Raw genomic sequence first — 21720 nt, 5'->3', positions numbered from 1 at the left:
TTTCTTGACACCAGGGCATTTTATAAAACAAGTGCCAGTAATAGAGTTGTTTGACTATTTCAAATGGAGTTGATGTTTTAAATAGTGTATTCTAAATCAGGATAAGGAAAGTCAACAAGAACTGTTCTCTGTTATTACACAGAGCTAATCACAGGCATTGATGGATAGTCAGTGCATCTACTCATATACATCACGATTTCCTTTTGTCCCAGATGCATTTTCTGTTAAAGAGACAACAAGGGCAACTGCTCCTTCTCAGACAAATCCTATTTTGTCTTTCAAAAGCGAGGAGATTGGGTGTGACCTTTTTCCCGCCACTGAAGCAATGACTGAGGTTTTTCTGCAAGGCAAAGGATGGGTGTGACTAGGGAGAGGATATATAAATTGTTGGACAGCAAAGATTAAGTATGGTTAGTGATTTGGACACTGTCATTGGAAATCTGTAGCTGGTACTTTAAAGAGTCTGGATAAGTATTGTCAGAGAAAGATGAGTCCGTGTGAGTCGAAGGAGTTGAGAAGGTTTATTTTGAATGAGGGAGAAGAGAATATTATAGTCAGGAGGGTATTTTGAAAACCTTTGAAAACCCTTCCTTCATTTAACATTATGTTTTTATTCAGTTTTTCATCCTTGATTTAATGTATTAGTTCCCCGTGGTTCACATCCTGCACGAGTGTCATAGCTCGTTTCTAATTGGTATGTGTGTATGGTCTCCCCAGTTAGGACTGTGAGCAGTCAAGGGCAGGATCACATCTTCTGCTTTTTACGTTTCAATGTTTTTGCCCACTGAATTTCTCATGCACAGTCAAGTAAGTTCCTTACTCTGTGGGTGAGAATCTGTACGTGAATCTGAGATTATAGTGGTCTGTGTTGAGAAGTTCTTAAAGAAGTGTTTTGGATACATCTGCCATCTTATTTAAAACAAATCGTATGCTTTTTACCTTACTATGCAAGTATTACTTGCAAATATAAGATAATTTTGAGTAAGTCCTAAAATGATTCCTTTTTTTTTTTGCATATTAAAAAAAACTATTTTAAGTTAAATCAACAAGATTTTAATGGTCAAAGGAATTATGGTAGCATCAAGTACTTTTTAGAGTATATAGTTTTAATGTTGTGATAAAACATAACCATTCCATTTTATTTCTTTTCTTCCCAGAGTTCTGTTTTAGTTGCTGTTTAAAATCATTGTAGTGAAGAACACTGAACTTCGGAAAAAAATGTTAGAAACTATAGGTAAGACCTATTCCTTCTTATTTTTCTAAGAATCAAAACTTTTTCCATTGGGATCTTTGAAATGGTTTTTCTACATAGCAGGATTTCGTCTGGTAGCTTAGTTTTTAAAAGTTTTTATCCATTAGCATTATAGCAGGGAAATGTGTTTCTATATTTGAATGATTTAATCTAAAGTGTTACAAAAACAAACCATTTGTAAGCACAAGATAAAGACATATGAAATGTTCTACCAATTATGAGTTTTAATGAAGTTTAATGTAAACCTTATTCTAATTTATGGACCCACTTCTGGTTAATGGGTGTTTGTGGACAGCACCAGAAGGTTAACAGTATTTTTAATACTGAAAGAAGCTCATTGCCTTCTTTATTTGTGGCAGTTGAAATACTACTGAACTTTGCTTTTAAGTTGATGATGAGCCATAACAATAATAAACATTTAGGCTGACAAACTTCAGTGATGATTTAAGGCAGTTTGATTTTACATGAGATAATGTAGGTTGAAGTACCCAAATTCACATGTTAATCTTTTTCCCCTGCTCTTTAGTTTTAGAGGAGCTGGTTTATAGAACTAGTTCCAGGCGTATCAGTACACCCATCCCTAATGCCTAATGCCTCACGTTTTCCCTGGAAGTTTTGGGTATGACTACTGGAAGGTATCTGGATTTCACCTTGGTGCCTTGATGATTGTGGCTGGTGCCTTGATACCTGCGTGCTTTGGGAAGCAGGATGAGAGTAGGTGGAAGGAAAAGGAAAAGGAGCTGTTTTTGTGATGGTGGGGATCATTACTCTGACTTTTCTTCCTGATACAATGTGCATGATAAAAGTACATGGGTGTGTGTTACCTTCATCCCCCATTTTATACTAAAGTCCCATGCCACAAAGACTACTACTAGTCCACAAAGCAGAGTTCCTCATAAGAAAGTGGACAGCAAAGGGGAAATAGAGAATTATTGAAACTGTCACCTTCCAATCTTTATTTTGTAAGTTATTACTTATGTGTACACCTTCCAAGAATGGACGTGGAAATTAATACTAGATTTGTATTCTGAGATACCATGGGAAATAAGACCCAGAATAAAATTCTCATGTCGTTATCATTATTTACTTTTAAAATTGTGCTTATGATGGGGCGCCTTGATAGCTCAGTTGGTTAAGCATTCAACTCTTGATTTCTGCTCAGGTCATGATCTCAGGGTCGTGAGATTGAGCCCCGCATTGAGCTCTGTGCTGGGCTTGGAGCCTGCTTAAGATTCTCTCTCTCTCCCTCTCCCCATTCGTGCTCTCTCTCTCTAAATAAATAAATAATAAATAAAAATTGTGCAGATGAGTAAATTCTGTTTGTTTAAATGCATGTGAACTCATGGTCAACGTTAATTCATGCCTTAATTTCCCCATTTCTATGTCATCCCACATTTGGTTCTATAAAAAGTGTCTGTGGTGATAATTCCCACTCTTTGATTACTATAATATGGCAAATGAATGTTAATAGATGGCCTTATTACCATGATGAATCTGTTAGAACATATATTTGAATGGTCTTCATTCCTTTGAAACGAATTTGGGTTCACTTGTGAGAGAGTGAGAGAGTTTTAGGGAGATGTTTTTAACTGTGATTTGTCAAAAAAAAAAATCACCATCTGGTGGAAACACGCATGTAAGATGCTAGGATTATTAGGGATACACTTACTCAAATACTTACTTTTGCAACTTTTATGCCTGATATATAAGGTGATCAATAAATATTTGAATTATTTTGGTTTGATGCATATATAGACATGCTGTTTAATTTTGGGGAAAGACATTTAAAGTATTAAGAAGTGTTTTTGAAGGGTTATACATTGTTGTGATATATTTTCAAGTAGATTCTCAAGTATAGAATGTTTGTTCCTTGATATATGAAATTGTATTTTGGATGTTATGACTCATCAGTGACATCCACATCTACTTGTTAGTGAGTTATATTTCTAATTTTTCTTAAATGTAAATAAGATTTTTTGAAAAGTGAATATATCAGCATTTACAAGATCACGAAGTGTTTGGTTTTCAATAGTTTTTATATAAAAGAGTTGACAGCTGGCGTTGGAATTCAAATACACGCCATCTGAGTTGGAGCAACACTTGCTTGCATGTGGCGTATACTGTAACCAGTTCTCTGCTTTCAGACAGACTCTCTCACCAGAGACTCCGGGGTCTGAGGGACCTATTCATAGGGACATGTTACAGTCCTTTTTTCTCTGAGTCAATTTTATGCTCTCGAAAGGAATAGTTTTAGGATTTCTATTCTGTAAGCGGGGTTTGATGTGTGTCTCTTGAGTCCTGTTAAATGACCAGTGCTGCTCTTTGGTTTAGACAAAAATCGAGCCCTGCAGGCAGCAGAGCGCTTGCAAGCCAAGCTGCGAGAACGTGGAGACATAGCCAATGAAGACAAGCTGAACCTTCTCAAGTCAGTCTTGCAGAGCCCGCTCTTCAGTCAGATTCTGAACCTTCAGACTTCCGTACAGCAGCTGAAAGAGCAGGTAGGACACGATTCTCCCAAAGCCGGTGTTCATGGCATGGCATAGATCTTGTGGAGTCTTGCGTTTTTCTGAAAGGCTGATTTTTGTATGTGTTAATGAATAGTTAATGAAGTCATTTAAACCTCCAAATGAGACATTCAGATTCACTGTGACTCCCCCCCCCCAGTTATTTTTGTAATGGTCGTTGCTGTATATTGTAGATGATATGACATTGCGTTGAAAGCTGTGTGGATGCTGAAGTGTGAGTCCCTACAGGATATGGGGATGATAAAAATAAGTTTAGGGTAGATGGCTGTAGGCTTGGTTTACATCCCCGCTAAGGCTCATTGTTCACGTGATCTTGTGCATTCAGATTCAGACATTCAGCACGCTTATAAAATTTCAGATAAGCCTGGATCTGCATGTGCAATCATGTGTGTGAGGAAGGGAAATCACCTCTATTTTGACAGTAAAAGAAATAATTACATTGTCATCAGTTAGAGAAATTGCAATTCTCACTTCTTAAAAGAGTGTAAGTAGCAATTGCTTCCAATGACAGCATCAGATGGTGATAAACATTAGAACTTCTAAATGTAACACTGTTTTTTTTCCTGTAAAAATTAAGAGCATTAAAATTTCCTAGCATTTATATTAAAATTGAAACATTGCAATGACAGAACACTCAAGTTAGATGCTCTTTGAACTAACTTAATTTAATCACATTTCTCAGGTTTTTAAAAAAATGTTTTTAAAATGGTTGTTATCCTTACAAGGCTTGCAGTCAATCTCATTTATGCCTTCAATCTAAGTTAGTTCTCATTCTAATGTTTTTAGCATTAATTTACTCACTATGGATGACTTGCTAACAAATATTCTGCCTTAAAAGGTTAAAAATGAATTTGAAGACTAGTTTCATAATTCAGTGAAAGAATAGCTCCAATTAAAAAAAATATGCCAAATGCAAAAAGAACAAATAGTAGCAATAGAGAAGGAATTTGTTTAACGCACATAACTTCTTAATCTAGATATTTTGGTAGCAAAAAATAAAGAATTTTTAAAAATATTTTTCTCTAGTGAATTTTTACTTAATGATTTTAAAAATTGTGATCATGAATTAAGAAAAAGAGTTGTTTTTGTTACATGTAGTTGTGTTTGGGTTTTTTTTTTTTTTTGCAACTTATTGAAAAGATTGGTTTTGGGCGCCTGGGTGGCTCAGTTGGTTAAGCGACTGCCTTCGGCTCAGGTCATGATCCTGGAGTCCCGGGATCGAGTCCCGCATCGGGCTCCCTGCTGAGCGGGGGGTCTGCTTCTCCCTCTGCCCTCTTCCCTCTTGTGCTCTCTGTCTCTCATTCTCTCTCTCTCAAATAAATAAATAAAATCTTTAAAAAAAAAAAAAAAAAAAAAAAAGATTGGTTTTAGGTACTCCTTTTTAGAATGAATTGACAAGAGTTTGGAGACATCAGTGTTCTGAATATAAGTGTAATTATGATGTGGAAGATTATCTGGTTTTTCAGAGAGAGTGAAGAAGTTGAATAGATGAATAAGGGGAGCCCTTATTAGATCATGTGAAAATATGATTAGAATGAAAGGAAAAGTTGAAACAAAAAGTGCTAGTGTGTTAGGAAATACCACTAAAGAGATAACTGGAAATACCCCTTCTAGTCCTGAAAGCAGGGGAGACATAAGTTTACCTTGTTTTACCTTGTTTTACCATTTCCAAATGGAAGTAGGATATGTGCTCTAAAACTTTGGGTCCCATGTGATTCAGCTGAAATCTCCTTGGAAACCCTTGAGCATAATGTTATCAAGCCAGGTAGTCTGTGACCAAGTACAGTATTAGTGATAGATGTTGATATATTTCAAGACTTGGTACATTGTGAGGTTTGGGCATTCTCTAGGCATGTCTCACATGTCTTTGGACTTTTGGCTAGTTGGTCACCTTTTCAGATACTGAAAGGGACCAAGAAAACCAGCTGGCTCACACCCTGTTTATTGCAACTACTTAGTGAGTTTGAGTGACTTGTTTATAATAAGGGCAGAGCCAGAACTGGAACTTGGGTTTCTTGGCTCCCAAGGCAGAGTCTTTCCCCTCTTGTGATTCTGCAGCCTGTCTCTCATCGTTGTTATCGTCTTTTTTTTTCCTGAGGATAGAAACTCGGCCCCTAGAGGTCAGGAGTTCAATTTTGGTGAAAACCATCGATATCTCTCATAGTTTCTGTGACTCTTCACTTTAGTCTTCATTCTTACTGACTCAGTTACCTTTGTTGAACCGTGTTTTTCTTGTATGACTAGACTACATTTCAAAACCTTGTATTATTTTCTGTTTTAAAGTTTAAACATAAATATTATAGACTTACCATGTTAGAATTAGATATTCTATGTAGTTTACTACCTGTTAATTTGTTAATATTTATAATTTAATATTTAATTAATGAACCTAGGAGTGAAATTTGTTTTGTGCTTTTAAACTAGTAGCTACACCAATCTGACCAGTGGCTAGCTTTTATTTATATTCTTTTACCTGAGTTGTGTTTTCAGATATGTAATTTTATATGCACAATGGGTACAAGTTAGTGTCTCCATCTTTTTTAGTATTGGTAATACAAATTTGAGTCCTCCAACTTTACCATTACTCTCCTACATTTTAGAAAGTGAAAGGAGTGAATAATTGAAAAGCCTGAGGTAAATGCAGCATATTGGAGAACGTGATCATATTGTTGCATTAATGACAGATGCTGACATGCCATGTTGAATTAAGCTGACTATTTTTCCCCCTCAGATCCTTCTCATTACTTCTATTCAATAATGCGTAATTTTTCCAATTTGCTTCTTCAGTATTAAGACTGCCCTTAGAAATCAAACTGTTTCCCTTTGGCAAATTAAACACTTGACAGGTGTGTAACTGAGAGGGCAAAAAAGCCATGCCCTGAAGGGATGTGCTATTTAAATATTGTCAAAAATATTAACAGGTCTGAGAGCATAATTGATGCCTCTGTTTAACTCTGCCACATTGTGTATTGTTCTAACCGCCAGCTAAAAGGATGTGTGCTATTAAACCTGAATAATCTCTAATAGCTCCAGTTCCTTTCCTATTGCATGATTCCTGTTTAAGTGAAGAGAAGAAAAAAAAAGAACTGTGACTGTGTGTCAATGATCTGTCAGATGCAAATTCTCAAGTAGTGTCCTCACTGTCACCTCGTCATCACAGCTAATAACTGCAGGGCTCAATGCGTATTCATGACAGAAATCCAGCTATTGTGGGGGAAATAAACACGTTAGCAGTTTAATAATAGAAACTTGTCAGCCATGAGGATATTGGATTTGCATATTTATTCTGTGATGTTTCTCCAGTCCAGTAGAGGTGGATACGACTTTCCTGATTAATTAATTGCCTTGTCTTATGAATTGACCAGAGACATGAAATTAAATGTCTTTTTAGCTTGAGTTATTTGTAGGAAAACTGTGAATTAAAATTATTATTATTATTTTTTTAAAGATTTTATTTATTTATTTGAGAGAGAGAGAATGAGAGAGAGCACATGAGAGGGGGAAGGGTCAGAGGGAGAAGCAGACTCCCTGCCGAGCAGGGAGCCTGATGCGGGACTCGATCCAGGGACTCCAGGATCATGACCTGAGCCGAAGGCAGTCGCTTAACCAACTGAGCCACCCAGGCGCTCCTGTGAATTAAAATTATTAATTTCAGTAGAAATTTAGGACTAATACTTAGAAATTGACATCGCTGAGATTTTTTCTTTTTTAAAGCTATGGCAACCTAGACCAATTCTAAGATTGAAGAAATAATGTATATAATTCAGTGCTGATGTGGGAAACAAGCCTCAGGACTGACCATATTCTGGAGGTTTCTCCATGTCTGTGATTTCTGGCCTTTTTGGAGTATGATATTCTATTATTTTGCTGTTGTTCTTGTTGTTTGATATTTCCAGGCTCCTTGTTCATTCACCTTTTTCCCAGAAAAGTGTTAGCTTATATGCTTATTATCCAAATGCATAATGTATACATATATACATGCAAATTTAAGCCAGATTTTTTTCTAAGTTTCTCTTTGGAAATTTTATGACCTCTCTTGAAGTAATTGGAGAGATGTTGACTTAACGTAGAATAAGTTTGGAAATTATTGTTCAGTGTTGATTAGAGTAAGTGGATCCTTCTTTTTTTTATTTTGAAATACAGTGTTCATGGTATAAAATTTTTGTCTTGTATTTCTATGCTTTTAAGTTTTACCTGTTAACATTCCCAAAAGAATTTCAAACAACTTCTGATGGCAAAAACGTATGGACTAATGGGTGATTCAAAGGTAAATCTAAACAAAGACTAAATAAAAATATCAGAGAACTGGATATTCCAAGGACCTTGGGTTACTAAAATTGAGTATTATCATTTAATTTCCATTTCTCAGGAGCAAAGTCAACAATAATTATATAAATATAAATATGTATATAAATATACACATACACACGCACAGAGAGAGAGTGAGAGAGCGCTGGAGGGTTATATATTGCTCATTGTGAGACATCATTTAGTGAGCCAAATTTTCCTTGGCAATGGGAGGGTTTTCTCTTGGGTGCTTTTTTAGAAGGCTTATGATCATTTATTAATAAAGTCGATAAAAATACTATGAATAAATAGGACAAAGGTTCTCATTACCTAGAGGAGGAAAGAGAACATACATTTGTTTTATGTAACTAAGTAAGTGAGTGGGATAAAAAAGTGAGCAGGATAAGGAATTATTAACTTTGACTACAAGCAAACTTTACATTGAAGGTAACATATAAGATGGGTCTTGAAAAATGAGTAGGGGGGCACCTGAGTGGCTCAGTCATTAAGCGTCTGCCTTTGGCTCAGGTCATGATCCTAGGGTCCTGGGATTAAGCCCTGCATCAGGCTCCCGCTCGGCAGGAAGCCTGCTTCTCCCTCTCCCACTCACCCTGCTTGTGTTCCCTCTCTCGCTGTATCTCTCTCTGTCAAATAAATAAATCAAAAAAAAAAAAAAAAAAGAAAGAAAAATGAGTAGGACTTTTCTGCAGTGAATGGGGAAATTATTTCAGGTAGGGGAAACAATGTTTACGAGGAGAAAGAGAAGTTGTTCTTCTCTGGGTGAAGGTGACTGGGGCATATAGCAGTAAGTGGATACATTTTTGACTGTTGTAACTTGGGGGTGGTAGGGGCCATGCTACTGGCATGTCAGTGAGTAGACACCAGGGATATTGCTAAACATGCTCAGTGCATAGCCCAACCTCCTAAAGCAAAGAATTATTGGGTTCATGATGTGTGTTGTGCTGAGGTTGAGAAACCCTGATACAGAGTCCCCTCCAGATCTGTGTTATCAGGGCAACAGCTTGCTATGTGTGGGTTCTTGGCAAGGGAGGAAACTTGGGAGCCAGACTGTGAAAGATTTATTAAGGTAGAGTTTTTTTGGTTTTTTTGGGGGGAGGTTGTGTGTGTGTTTTTCATCATTCCTCTTTTGCATTCAGCATTCTGTATCAGATTTTATTGTATCAAGTTGAAAGTTGTATCAACTTTATCTTTGAACACTTCTATTAAATACAATATTTAACAATCATTTATTTTGTTTCTCTCCACATTTTAAAAATTATGGTAAAACTGCCTAACACAATTAAGGTGAATTGACATTTTGATAGATAAGACCTTTAATTATAAGCATAAAATACATGAATTGTTCTTCAAAGAAATGCTTCTTTCATCTTTCTACGAATGAAGTATACTGAGAGTCCACACTAAGAATACAGCATCACATCCTAATTTAGTGATGGCTTTTCTGCTAAAGTGTACTGTGCACCATGCATGTTTTTCTGATGCTCTGTCTTAAAAGAGGAACAACTTTCAGAGAGCCTGGAGACATAAGTAGTCGATGTATATTCCATAGGGTTACTTTCAAATATCAGATGTAAGCAGGGGCGTTGGCTGGAGCAGCACTATCCAGGGCCATGCCTGAAGGGTCACTCTTCTGTGGGTACTCATTGATAAAACTGCTAACTCAGGTTCATTGCCAAACTGTTGAGCTATGTTGCTTTTAAGCAGTGGCATTAGCACTGGTAATTTTTTACAGTTATATTTTGTAGATTGATGGAAAGATGAGAATTTGGATAACTGGGCATGTTGTTGCTCTGTTCTGACTTTGGTAATCAGAAAGATACAGTTTTGTAGGATTCATGGTAGGGGGCAGAAATGCCTGTGTTTCCTCAGCTTTATTTCTTATATAAATGGACAAAAAATCACCCTTCTCTCTACGGTTTCTAATTTGAGACTGAAATGGAGAAGATTCATCTGTAAGCATGCTATCGGTAAAGGGGGAATAACTCCTGTCTCTCAAGAATGCCTCGGTTAAATTATGACTTGGCGGTGGTGGGGGGAAGAAGTACAGAGAGAAAGAAAAACCTGCCTTGACCCCATTAACAGGAATTATCTAAAAATGGAATGGAATTCTTCCAAGTTGATGTTGCTTGTGAAAATGAAAAAATATTTTTCTTACCCCCAAAATGTTTTTTCTTTTATGATAGAGCATTGCAACTGCCTGACAGGAAAGTATCTCTTTCTTGAGACTTTAACATACATTATCTAGGAGAAGTTAAAAGAGAAGGAGTGATTCTTATGTTTTTACATTTACCATAGAGTTTATTTACTGTAGGAATTTCAAATACTTTATTTTTGGTACAATAACAGCTTTTAAATGTTTGTTCCTTTAACCAAAAGTTTGTAAATATAGAGCCTTTGAGGGACTAAAATTCTTGTTTTATCCTGGGCAAGAAGGCACTGTTCAAGCTTTTTATACAGTGCTGGATTAAAATGCAACACCATCTTGCTATTGGGTATGCATGTGTGTCTAAAACAGCAAATGGTGCTAATTGTATGGTGTTTTTGTGACAAACTTAAATGGTCTTTGGAGAAGAGGGAAAAAATGTGAGATTTACTGGGTATAACCTACATGAGTTTTTTAACCCAAGAGTTTAAAAACAATAGAGGTTGATTTACATCTGAAGCTATCTAACAAAAATAACTACCATCACCTTTAGGAAGCTCTCATGTGCTGTGGACGTTGTCCCATTTCACTAGTCCATCAGCTACATGAGGTGTGCATGATCCCATTCTGTCCATGAAGAAATTGAGGCTGAAATGTCGTGTAACTTAATCTGGAGCATACAATTAGTCATTGGTAGATTTAGAAGAAGAATATACGTCTGTCTGACCCAAAGCCAGTGCTTTTTTTTACTTTTAATTTACACTGTTTCTAAACCCTTGGTTCTCTGCTATAAAGGAACAAATAGGTTGGGAAAACCGTTATTAGCATTACTAAAGAGAAATGCACTTAATGTTTAGTAAATTCAGGTTCATTAAGATTTGCCATTTCCCTTAAATTCTCCCCCAAATTTTAATCAGAGGACCTTTTTAGTATAAACCAGAACTTTCATTCTGCTTTTTAAATAATTATGCTAGTTTTACAATAGATGTGAACTGAGTAGGATAATAGTGGAAGGAGAGACAGTGTGACAAAGTACCATCGGTCTTCATGTGCCCATTTCTGTATATTTAAACTTGTCTGTAAGGTTTGGTTTTATTTTTCTCTAAGCTTACTGTGAACTGTGAATCAGTTTTATTTGTCTTCTGGAAATGTGGGACTGACAGGAAAAACACTACAAACACTCTAACATGTTGTTCATCTAAGTTTCCAGTTTCTCTCTTTTTTAAAGATTTTATTTATTTGAGAGAGAGAATGCGTGTGCAAGCTGGGGGGGAAAGGGCAGAGGGAGAGCGACAAGCAGACTCCCTGCTGAGCTCAGACCCTTCCCCCGCCCCCCATGCACTGCTCAGTCCAGGACCCTGAGACCATGACTTGAGCCGAAGGCAGACACTTAACCGACTGAGCCACCCAGGGGCCCCCTAAGTTGTTAATTTTAAATTTCTATTTGTCTTGGCATTTATGGCATATTAATTTACTTAATTTGAATATTTCCACCCCTTTGATGTAGAAAGTTTCAGCATGCTTTGATAAGAATATTACTTTTGGTCAATCTGTGTTCTTTAAATTTTTTCTCTTGGAAGTTTTGCTAAGAAAGCACAGAAGTGTTGAGATTTAAATAAAGAAAAGACATTCTGCAAATACACATCAACACACATGCCTAGACCATGGTGTGTATGTGGCGTTCCATTTGCCATTTGTTCTTACCAAGCACAAAAAGGAGTTTTAGAATTAAGTGCATTTCAGATTTGTTTGAAAACCATTTACTACTTTTGGGATAAAATCATGCCATGTTCATCTTTGTCTACTTTGTACCTAATCTGATATTTTACTTGTTAAATGATTGTTTAATTAAGAGATATGTAAATGTTCATGAAAATTCAGAACTGTTGTGCATCAGTAGTTATCTTTTCTTGCCAGAGAAATGATTTTTAGTATAAATAAATTAGCCAAATAACTGAAGTTACTTTGAAGACCTTGTGTTTTTCCTAGTAAACGTATTGGAAAGAAGCCACTCATCACCATCATCATCATCATGGTGATTACCACATATGAAATTCTTACTGTGTGCCAGGAACTATTGTCTCTGTTTCATCATTGCAACAATACTCTCCAGTGGTAGATAATAGTAGATAGATGTACTAGATAATGTTATTTTCCTTATTTTATGGATAGGGAAATGGAGGCACAGGGAGATTAAATGCTGGAGCTAGTATTTAAATGTAGGCTGGCTGACTTCAGACCCCAGGTCTTAATCATAGGGCTCTGTAGTTTTTGTTTCACTGGCCTCGTAAACAGCGTAATGAACATGATTTCAGGATATCCTGGTGATTTGAGGCCTTCGTTATGATCTGATCTCAGTTGCTGGCAGTGTAGTCTAATACGATTTGGAAACAGACACAACCCAGATTTGTGTTGTGTCATTGATATTTATTAGTAGGTGACTTTATATATGTATTTAACTTCACTGAACCTCATTTTTGGCTCTCCATTAGTTGTAATGTGGGAACTAAATAACACGGATCTAAAAACTCCAAGGCATAAGCTGGTGCTTACCAAGCACTCAATAAATATTGATTCTCTTCTTGGTGCTTCTTCCTCCTATTGAAATTTAATATTCTAAGGCAGCAGATCTCAAATATTTTGGTTTTAAGACCTCCTTACATTCTTAAAAATTACTGAAGACCTCAAAGAGCTTTAATTTATGTGGTTTTATGCATCAATATTTTTCAGGTTAGAAATTAACATTGAGAAGTATTTTAAATATTTATTAATTCATTTGAAAATAGCAGTAATCCGTTGCTTTAAAAAATAGAAGAATGGCACTGTTTTACCTTTTTTCATATCTCTTTAATGTTGTTTAATAGAAGACTGGATTCTCGTATCTGATTCTGCATTTGATTTGTTTGGATTTGTTGTTTTAGTTGATGTATATGGAGAACATCTGGCCTCATGTAGCTATTTAGCTGGCAAAGGGAGGAGGATAGCATTTTTGTGGATATCCTTCTTTGATACTGCACCAAAACTATTGGTATTTTCTTTTTTTTTTTAAAGATTTATTTGAGAGAGAGAGCATATCCGTGTGAGTGGGCAAGCAGGCAAGCAGAGGGCGGAGGTAGGGGCAGAGAGAAAGAGAATCTCAAGCAGGGTCTCCACTGAGCATGGAGCCCAACATGGGGCTGGATGCAGGGCTTGATCCCACGACCCTGAGATCATGACTTGAGCCCAAACCAAGAGTCAGATGCTTAACTGACTGAGCTACCCAGGCACCCCTATTGGTAGTTTCTTAAAATTAAGTTATAAAGTGGAATCAGAAACCAAATCAATGAACATTTTGTACTCTATTACAGTAAAATCTATCTTGTGCTTTGAATTTGTTTTTAACCATGTATAATTTTGTAATAAACTGGTTGTCTGGAAAATTTGAAAAACAGGAAAATTAAGTTTCACATTTCATTAATATCATAAATTTAAACTTGCTAATATTGCTTCTGGTATTATCAATAGTCTTTAAATTGTGGAAAGGTGTCAAGCTCAGAGTGGCAGCTAACAAGTTTTCCAAAATTCTAATTGTCACTTGAAACCTCAAATTTTACTATTGGCAACAATTACTGTCAGTTGTTTTCCTTGAAGTGAGAAGCTTACTTTATTTTTGAGAAATTATCTGCCATATATCGTTTGTACAATCATTTTTTTTGACTTTCATTTGCTTTTTCAAGTAACATGGTGCTCATGAGGAAAGTAGCTAGTTCAGCTTGCAACTCAAACGATAATGCTTTTCCTCTAGATGAGAGTTATATTTTTTTTCTTTTTTAAAAGATTCTATTTATTTATTTGTCTCAGAGAGAGAGAGAGAGCACAAGCAGGGGGAGCAGCAGGCAGAGGGACAGGGAAAAGCAGGCTCCCCACTGAGGCAGGGAGCCAGGCACAGGGCTTGATCCCACATCCAGAGATCATGCTCAGAAGGCAGACATGCTCAACCAACTGAGCCACCCAGGCACCCCGACCAGAATTGTATTTTTTATACACCAGAACTGTATTATGTTCACTTCTCATTTTGAATCACAGAATATTAAAAAGATGTATACCCAAGAGTCAAGATTGAAAAAAACTAATTTTAACTACTGCATCAAGAACTTTTTTTTTTTAAGATTTTATTTATTTATTTATTTGAGAGTGAGAGTGCACCACAAGCAAGAGAGCACAAGGCAGGGGGAGGGGCAGGGCCAAGGAGGGGAAGAGGTGGGGTGGGGCTGAGGGGGGAGAGGCAGGACAAGCAAGACTCCCCGCTGAGCAGGGAGCCCAACTGGGGCGGCGGGGGTGGGGGGGGAGCCCTTGATCCTAGGATCCCGGGGATCAGGGATCATGACCTTAGCCAAAGGCAGCTGCTTACAGCTGAGACATCTAGGTGCCCCCTTCTTCAAGAACTTTTTAAAGTGACTTGGGGGGGGCAGGTAATAGACTATTGCTCTTGATGAGAAGAGCTGATAAGAATAGTGTCTTTTTCTTTTCAGCCTATCATAGACACCTCTCCCCTAATAACAATAAAAAGTAAAGTACTATCAAAAAAGATCAAACAAGTATGAAAAAGAAACCATTGCTTTTGAAATTAGAGGACTTTAATTGGAATTTCAGGAACTCAGGGGATAGGTTAAAGAATCCTGTAATATCTTACTTCATTGTAGAACCTAACATTTTTTTAAATGGTAAACTTAAAATTTATTATATAATAATAATGAAAAAAGTTTAAAGCAAAACTGACTGTTTTAAGTTCAGGTTATTTTGCAATCTTTACTCAAGTATTCATATGCGTTTTAAGGAAATGGGGGGGGATTTGAATCTTTTCAACTATGAGTATTTCTATAGATTTTAGTGAAATTCAGACCTTTAAAAAATTAGTTTATAAAATACAGATGGAATACTTTGCATTACGCTGACTGAGCCTGACATTTTAGTGCATTATGTATTGTGTATTAATTCTAATTATGATGTAATTTTAAGAATAAATAAAATTTTCATAGATGCAGCTCTGAGTGAAGACTAGAACATTCTAAAATAGCATAACCTGCCATGTGGCCATTCATTTAACATGATGACATCACTTACATTGTAAGTACAGTTTTGTACTTGATCTTGTCTATAACAATAGGCATTGCTTTAGGTAGATTACTGGTCATTTATATATGCCTTTCTAAATATCAAAAGGGAGAAGATAAGAGTCTTAGGTACTCTTTAATTCATTTTTTTCTTTGCCTTTCATCTTGAGTTTCTTGGTTGATCATTTATCCTTTTTATTTAGCACGTGGGAATTTTAGGACAAATGTGCCACTGAAACTTTACAGAGACAGATGCAGAAAATTTACATTTTATTACTCAGAATGACTGCTTAACCATCCTTGGGTTAAGGAATTATTTTCTAAATTCAGTAACCTTATATTTTAAATTTATCAGCCAATGATCTTCAATGGCTACTTTAAGAATATCCACAAATTCTCGTCCACTATCTGCTTTGCTATTCAACAATTCATAGCTATTAAAAGAAAGGTATTCTATCTTAGTAGGTGGGTGAACTATGCCTGGTGGAGCAATTTTATAGGATATCTAACATATTAGTGATTATGCAAAGCATTTTATCTCTTTAATTACTGTCGCACCCCCTAGAGCCCAATGTCTTGGACATTTGAAGTGCTCAGTAAGTATTTGAATGAATGAAAAGAAATTCACATAGACAATGTGAAATTATGCTTATTCCATCAGAAAATGCACCCCTTCCCGCCACCTTATAATTTGCTGCTCCGTTTTCTATCGTGTTTAGTTCAGGAGCTGTGGAGGTACTTTATGTCCAAAATAGTCTCGTCACATTAAGCTAATCCCCTTTGAACATGCAACTCAATTTCTTTAATTAGCTTTAAAAATAAGGATCATTAAATCAGAGTGCCACCATCAATTACTGTGTAAGGGTTTGCCTGTTCAATAATGCATCAGAGTTGTGCTCTAATCAGTATTTCACTGAAAGATTTATGGAAAAGGAGGCCTCCCTTGCTTCCAAACTTGAAATACAGTTCAATTATGTATAAAATTTTTTTTCCTGTGATTGCTACCATTTTAGGTGTTGTATTTCATTGAATACTCTTGGTATCCTATCCATCTTTGCATTTCATATTTGGGATCAGTTCCAGAGAGTGTTTTACAGCATTTTAGTAAATTCACAAGAAAATAAGCACTTTTCTTGTTCTGCAAGAAGAAAAGACAAGGTGCAGATTAAAAAAAACAGTCTGCATTTCTATGAGGTGCACCTGTTATGGCAAATTCCCCAGAGAGTGCCTTATTTCTTATTTCTCATTACGTTAGGGAGTAACAAACAAAAAACTGGGAAATTGAACTAGCAATATATGTTTATAAATTTATTTAAAGTCTACCAAAACTAGGATTGTAAAAGCAGTGGTCATTTTTCTTGCTTAATGCAAGATAATACATATTTTAGCTTTGAAATGATAGAAATATCCATCAAATTATATAAGCATTTGGGTCACTTTATTGTCATTGCTATTCTGTGCTTTCAGAATAGGTCAAAATAACAGGACCAGAAAACAGGTTTTGATAATCTATATAAAAATGCTTTAGGAAATTCAGTTTGAACATAAGCGATCATTTTTCTAGACAATTATACAAGTACTTCTGGAAAGATTGATGTTAGCCATTAAAATAGAGCTAATAATATTAATTTCCTTTTCAGTTAACAACCCAGAAGGGATAGATGAAACATAAGAAGTCAATATTTCAATATTTTTAGCAGATTTAAATCGTTTAGCAAATCTATATATTTGAAGACGTTATATTTGGTTAAACTTAAGTACATAGGTTATATGATCAAAATATTTAAGACATTGATCTTTTCAAGTAGTTTTGGAAAGAAATTAATTTTGTATAATAGGTATTGAAAAAATTTATAATTTTGAAATCTCAGATATATCAACTTTATATCAGGGTGGGTCAAAATACTTCAGTATAAAAGTATAAGATGGCATAATGATTATTTTTTTCTTGTTGTTTGGTGTGCAATTAAATGATTACAAGTTGTAAAAACTCATAATCTTTGAGAAAGAAAAATCTATGTGTGCTGCAGAGGTTAAAATGCACTTGCTGAGGATTCATCTTGACTTGAGCACTTGTTGAAGGATTTATTCTGTGGATGGGAATTAGCCAGTTGAATCCATATCAAGCCTGCAGAGAGTCATACATCACAGTAATAGTTTTGGCTTCATCTTTAGATACCCAGTTTCTATATTCTCTTTCATTTAAGGTGAATGCCTGGTAATTGAACTTTAAATTCTGAGTTTCTGGCAGAAGATTTAGCTTGATAATACAGAGGCTATTCAAAGCACCTTCTTTCTCTCAGAGAAGTGGATGTTTTATCAGTCACTGGAGTGCCCCAGGTTCTCTGCTCTGATTTTATCACTTACCTTGCAAACTTCAAAAAAAAAAGAGAGAGAATTAACATACAGTAAAGGGCAAAATTATATAGTTCAAGGATTTTGTATAAATTGAATGTACACATATGACTCTTCACCTAAATCAAAGTATAGAAAATTATTAACACTCCACAATATTCTGTATCCCCTTAGTTGATCCTCATCCTCTCCCCAAAAGAATCACTATTTTTTTCCAGCCTATGTGAGATAAAATTGACATATAACTGTGTAAGTTTAAGATATACAAAGTGATTTTTTTAAAAAGATTTTCTTTATTTATTTGAGAGAGAGAGAATGAGAGAGAGCACATGAGAGAGGGGAGGGTCAGAGGGAGAAGCAGACTCCCTGTCGAGCAGGAAGCCTGATGCGGGACTCGATCCAGGGACTCCAGGATCATGACCTGAGCCAAAGGCAGTCGCTTAACCAACTGAGCCACCCAGGCGCCCTACAAAGTGATATTTGATAAGCACATATACAGTGAAATTATTACCGCAGTGAGGTTAGTTAAGGTATCTGTCACCTCAGTAATAATGTTTGTGTGTGTGTGTGTGTGTGATTTAAACATTTAAGATCTACTCACTTAGCTTTCAAATATACCATAGAGTATCTTTAACTATAGTGACCACATTGTATGTTAGATCTCAAGAACTTACTTATAACTGGAAGTTTGTACCCTTTGATCAACATCTCCCCACTTCCCCTAAGCTCTGGCAACCTCCAGTCTACTCTCTGTTTTTATGAGATTGGCTGTTTTCGATTCCTTGTAGAAGTCACATCAGGCACTGTTTTGACTGTTGTCCCATAAATAAGTATTTGAATTTTATTTAAATGCAATCTGAGTATACATGCTTTGTTCCTGGCTTTGTCTTCACTTTGTGTCTGTGATATTCCTTTGTGTTGTTATATGTAGCTGTAGTTCTTTTCCAGCTTTCATTGTATGAATGTACTAGACTATATCTGTACTTTTTTTATTGTAATCTTTTACTAGTTTTTGGCTATTATAAACAAAAGTGCCATAAATGTTCTAACACATGTCCTTTGATGTTCATAAGTGTACATTTCTCTTGGATGTTTACTTAAGAGTGAAATTTCTGGGTCTTAAAGTACATATTCAGCATTTGTAGATTCTGTCAAATTGTTTTTCAAAATAGTTGTAGGACTATGCTCTCAATATAATGTAAGAAATGTAAGAAAATTCTCATTGTTCCACATCATTGCTTACACTTGGTACTGTCAGCTTTAAATTTCTCTTTTTCCAATTCTAGCCACTCTGGGGGGTATGTTGTAGTATCATAAGATGATTAATGATACTGAGCACCTTTTCGTGTGCTTATTGATCATTTGGATATCCTCCTTGGTGGAGTTCCTGTTTTAAGTCATTTGCCATTTTTTCCATTGGTTTTTCAGTGTTAATTGACTTACGAGAGTGGTTTTTTTTTGTTTTTTTTTTTAATTTTCTGAATACAACTTCTTTGCTGGACATTTGTATTGCAGCTGTCTTTTTCTGTTTTGTATCTTGCTTTTTGACTCTCTTAGTTACATGTTTTGATGACCAGAGGGTTGTTTTTTTTTAATTTTAATAAAGTTCAATTTTTAAAACTTTTCCTCTATGGTATTGCCTTTTTTGTCCTACTTAAGAAATTATTGATTATGCCAAGGATATAGAGATTTTCTCTCAGAAGCTTGCTTTAGCTTCTAAATTTCAGCTGTGGTATGAGATAAAATATGTATGTTAGTTAATTTTCCATTTGACTGTCCATTTGAACCAGAACCATTTATTGTAAAGATCATTCTTTTCTCCCTTACATTGACACACTAAATCATGTGGTCAAATATATGTGGCTCTGTTTCTAAACTTTAGGTTGTATTCCAGCTTTTTAAAATAATTTTATCATATTTTAGATGCAACTTTTTTTAAGTTTTAGTTTGTGGTTTTTTTCTAGGAAATAGAGCTGCTTTTTTATATTGACTCTATCAACTTTATTTAGAATGTTGTTCAGATCTTTCATATCCTTATTGATCCCCCCATTCTATCAGTTACTGAAAGAGATAAATTATAATCTCTACTTATGTTTGTGAATGTGTCTGTTTCTCATTTAGATTCTGAGTCCTTTTGCCTTACATGTTTTGAGATTATATTTTTGTTTTTATTTTATTTTTTAAAGATTTTATTTATTTATTTGACAGAGAGAGAACACAAGCAGGGGGAGTGGCAGAGGGAGAGGGAGAAGCGGGCTCCCTGCCAGGCAGGGAGCCCTATTTTGGGCTAGATCTCAGGACCCCAGGATCATGACCTGAGCCAAAGGGAGACGCTTAACCGAGCGAGCCACCCAGGTGCCCCTGAGGTTATATTTTTAGGTGACTAAGACTGTCTTGTCTTTTACTGAATTAACCCTTTATCTATATGAATTGTCCCTCTTTATCTCCAGTAACGCTTCATCTGATACTAGGGCAGGTGTACTAGGCTTCTTCTGGTTAATGTAGGGTGGATCTCTCTACTTTCATCTTTATCTTTTTTATTATTAACTTGTATCTTTGGTATACAGCATGTATTTGTGTTTTGTTGTATTATACAATCTGAAAATTATAGTCATTTAATGTAATAATAAATTTTATTTTAATTTACCATTTATTGTTTTCTTTTTGTCTTGTTTATTCATTTTTTCTTTTTTTTATTAGTTCATTTTTTATTTTATCTTCTTCTATTAGCATGCTATTATTCTTTTAGCGGTTACCCTAAAGATAATAGTAAGTATCCTTGGCCTATTTGAGTCAACTTTTTAAAAAAGTGTTTTGTAATTTTGTAACAGTTTATTTTGTAATAATGTAGTAATAATTATAGATTCTCAGTAATTTTTCAATATTGTATAGAGAGGTCCTATATGTACTTCACCAAGCTACCTCCAGTGGTCACATCTTGGTAATTAAAGTAAAATATCAAAACCAAGGAAACTGATAATGGTTCAGTGCCTGTCAGTTTTTTTCAGTCTGTGTCATTCTTTCTCTTGCATAGATCTGTGTAATCACCATCACAGTCTAGATACTGTCCCTTCACCACAGTGATCTCTCTGCGTTACTCATTAATTGCTATACTCTATTCCCTCCCCGCCACCACCCCTGTCCCCTGGCAACTTTTCTGTCTTTATAATGAAATAATTTCAAGAATTTTATAAAAATATAGTCATAATGTATGTGCCCTTTAGAAATTGTCTTTTTTTCATTCTGCATAATGCTCTTGTGAACCATCCAAGTTGGTGTGTCTATTCGATATTTTGTTCCTTTTTATTGGTTAGTATTATTCCGTGGTATGGACGCACCTCTTAAGAGACCCTTTGTTTCTTTCCAGTTTTTCACTCTTGTAGATAAAGCTGCTGCATGGTTTTGTGTGTACATAATTTTCATATCTGTATAATAAGTGCCTAAGAGGTAATTGCCATGTTGTATGGTAAATGCATGTTTAGTTTTTTTCAGAAACTGTCAAACTCTTTGTCAGAGGGGCTCTACCATTTTACATTCCTGCCAGCAGTGCATGAGCAGGCCATTTTCTCCACATTCTCACCAGCATTTGGTGTTGTCACTTTTTTATTTAGTAATTCTGATAGGTATATAGTGATATTCTTTGTGCTTTTAATTTGCATTTCTCTAATAGATAATGATGCTGAACATTTTCTGTGTTCTTATTTGCCATCTACATATCCTCTTTGGTAAAATGTCTTTGTTCCTTTTCTAATTGGATCTTCTTTAACATTGAAGTTTGCATTTTTTTCTTTTAGGCCAAACATGAGTCTTTTGTCAGATATATTACCCTTAACTTATTTTGATTTTACTTTAATTGGAACTTTTGCTACTTCCTGGAAAATGAAAGGAACTTAGTACAATTCAACCTTTTGTACCCTCCTTGTGTCTTTTGTGTAATTATTATGTACTTTCTTTCCTGTCTATATTTAAAACTCCACAGATTTTATTTATTGTTTTAAAACATTACCATTTACTCCTTTAAAAAAAAAAGATTTATTTATTTAT

The 21720-nt window shown here is 35.4% G+C and overlaps 1 protein-coding gene across 1 annotated transcript in view; it reads left to right on the top strand.

Moving 5' to 3' along the window:
- Positions 1 to 1218: 1218 nt before the first annotated feature.
- Positions 1219 to 21720, top strand: part of MPDZ (multiple PDZ domain crumbs cell polarity complex component) — a 148887-nt gene continuing 128385 nt past the window's right edge. Inside the window, 2 exon segments of the mRNA XM_021682415.2 lie at positions 1219 to 1234; positions 3584 to 3750. Of these exon segments, the coding sequence (XP_021538090.1) occupies positions 1219 to 1234; positions 3584 to 3750 (183 nt within the window).

Source organism: Neomonachus schauinslandi, chromosome 13 (assembly GCF_002201575.2).
Source record: "Neomonachus schauinslandi chromosome 13, ASM220157v2, whole genome shotgun sequence".
Taxonomy (NCBI): domain Eukaryota; kingdom Metazoa; phylum Chordata; class Mammalia; order Carnivora; family Phocidae; genus Neomonachus; species Neomonachus schauinslandi.
The sequence above is the reverse complement of the archived record's forward strand: the minus strand, read 5'-3'. Positions and strand labels throughout refer to the sequence as shown.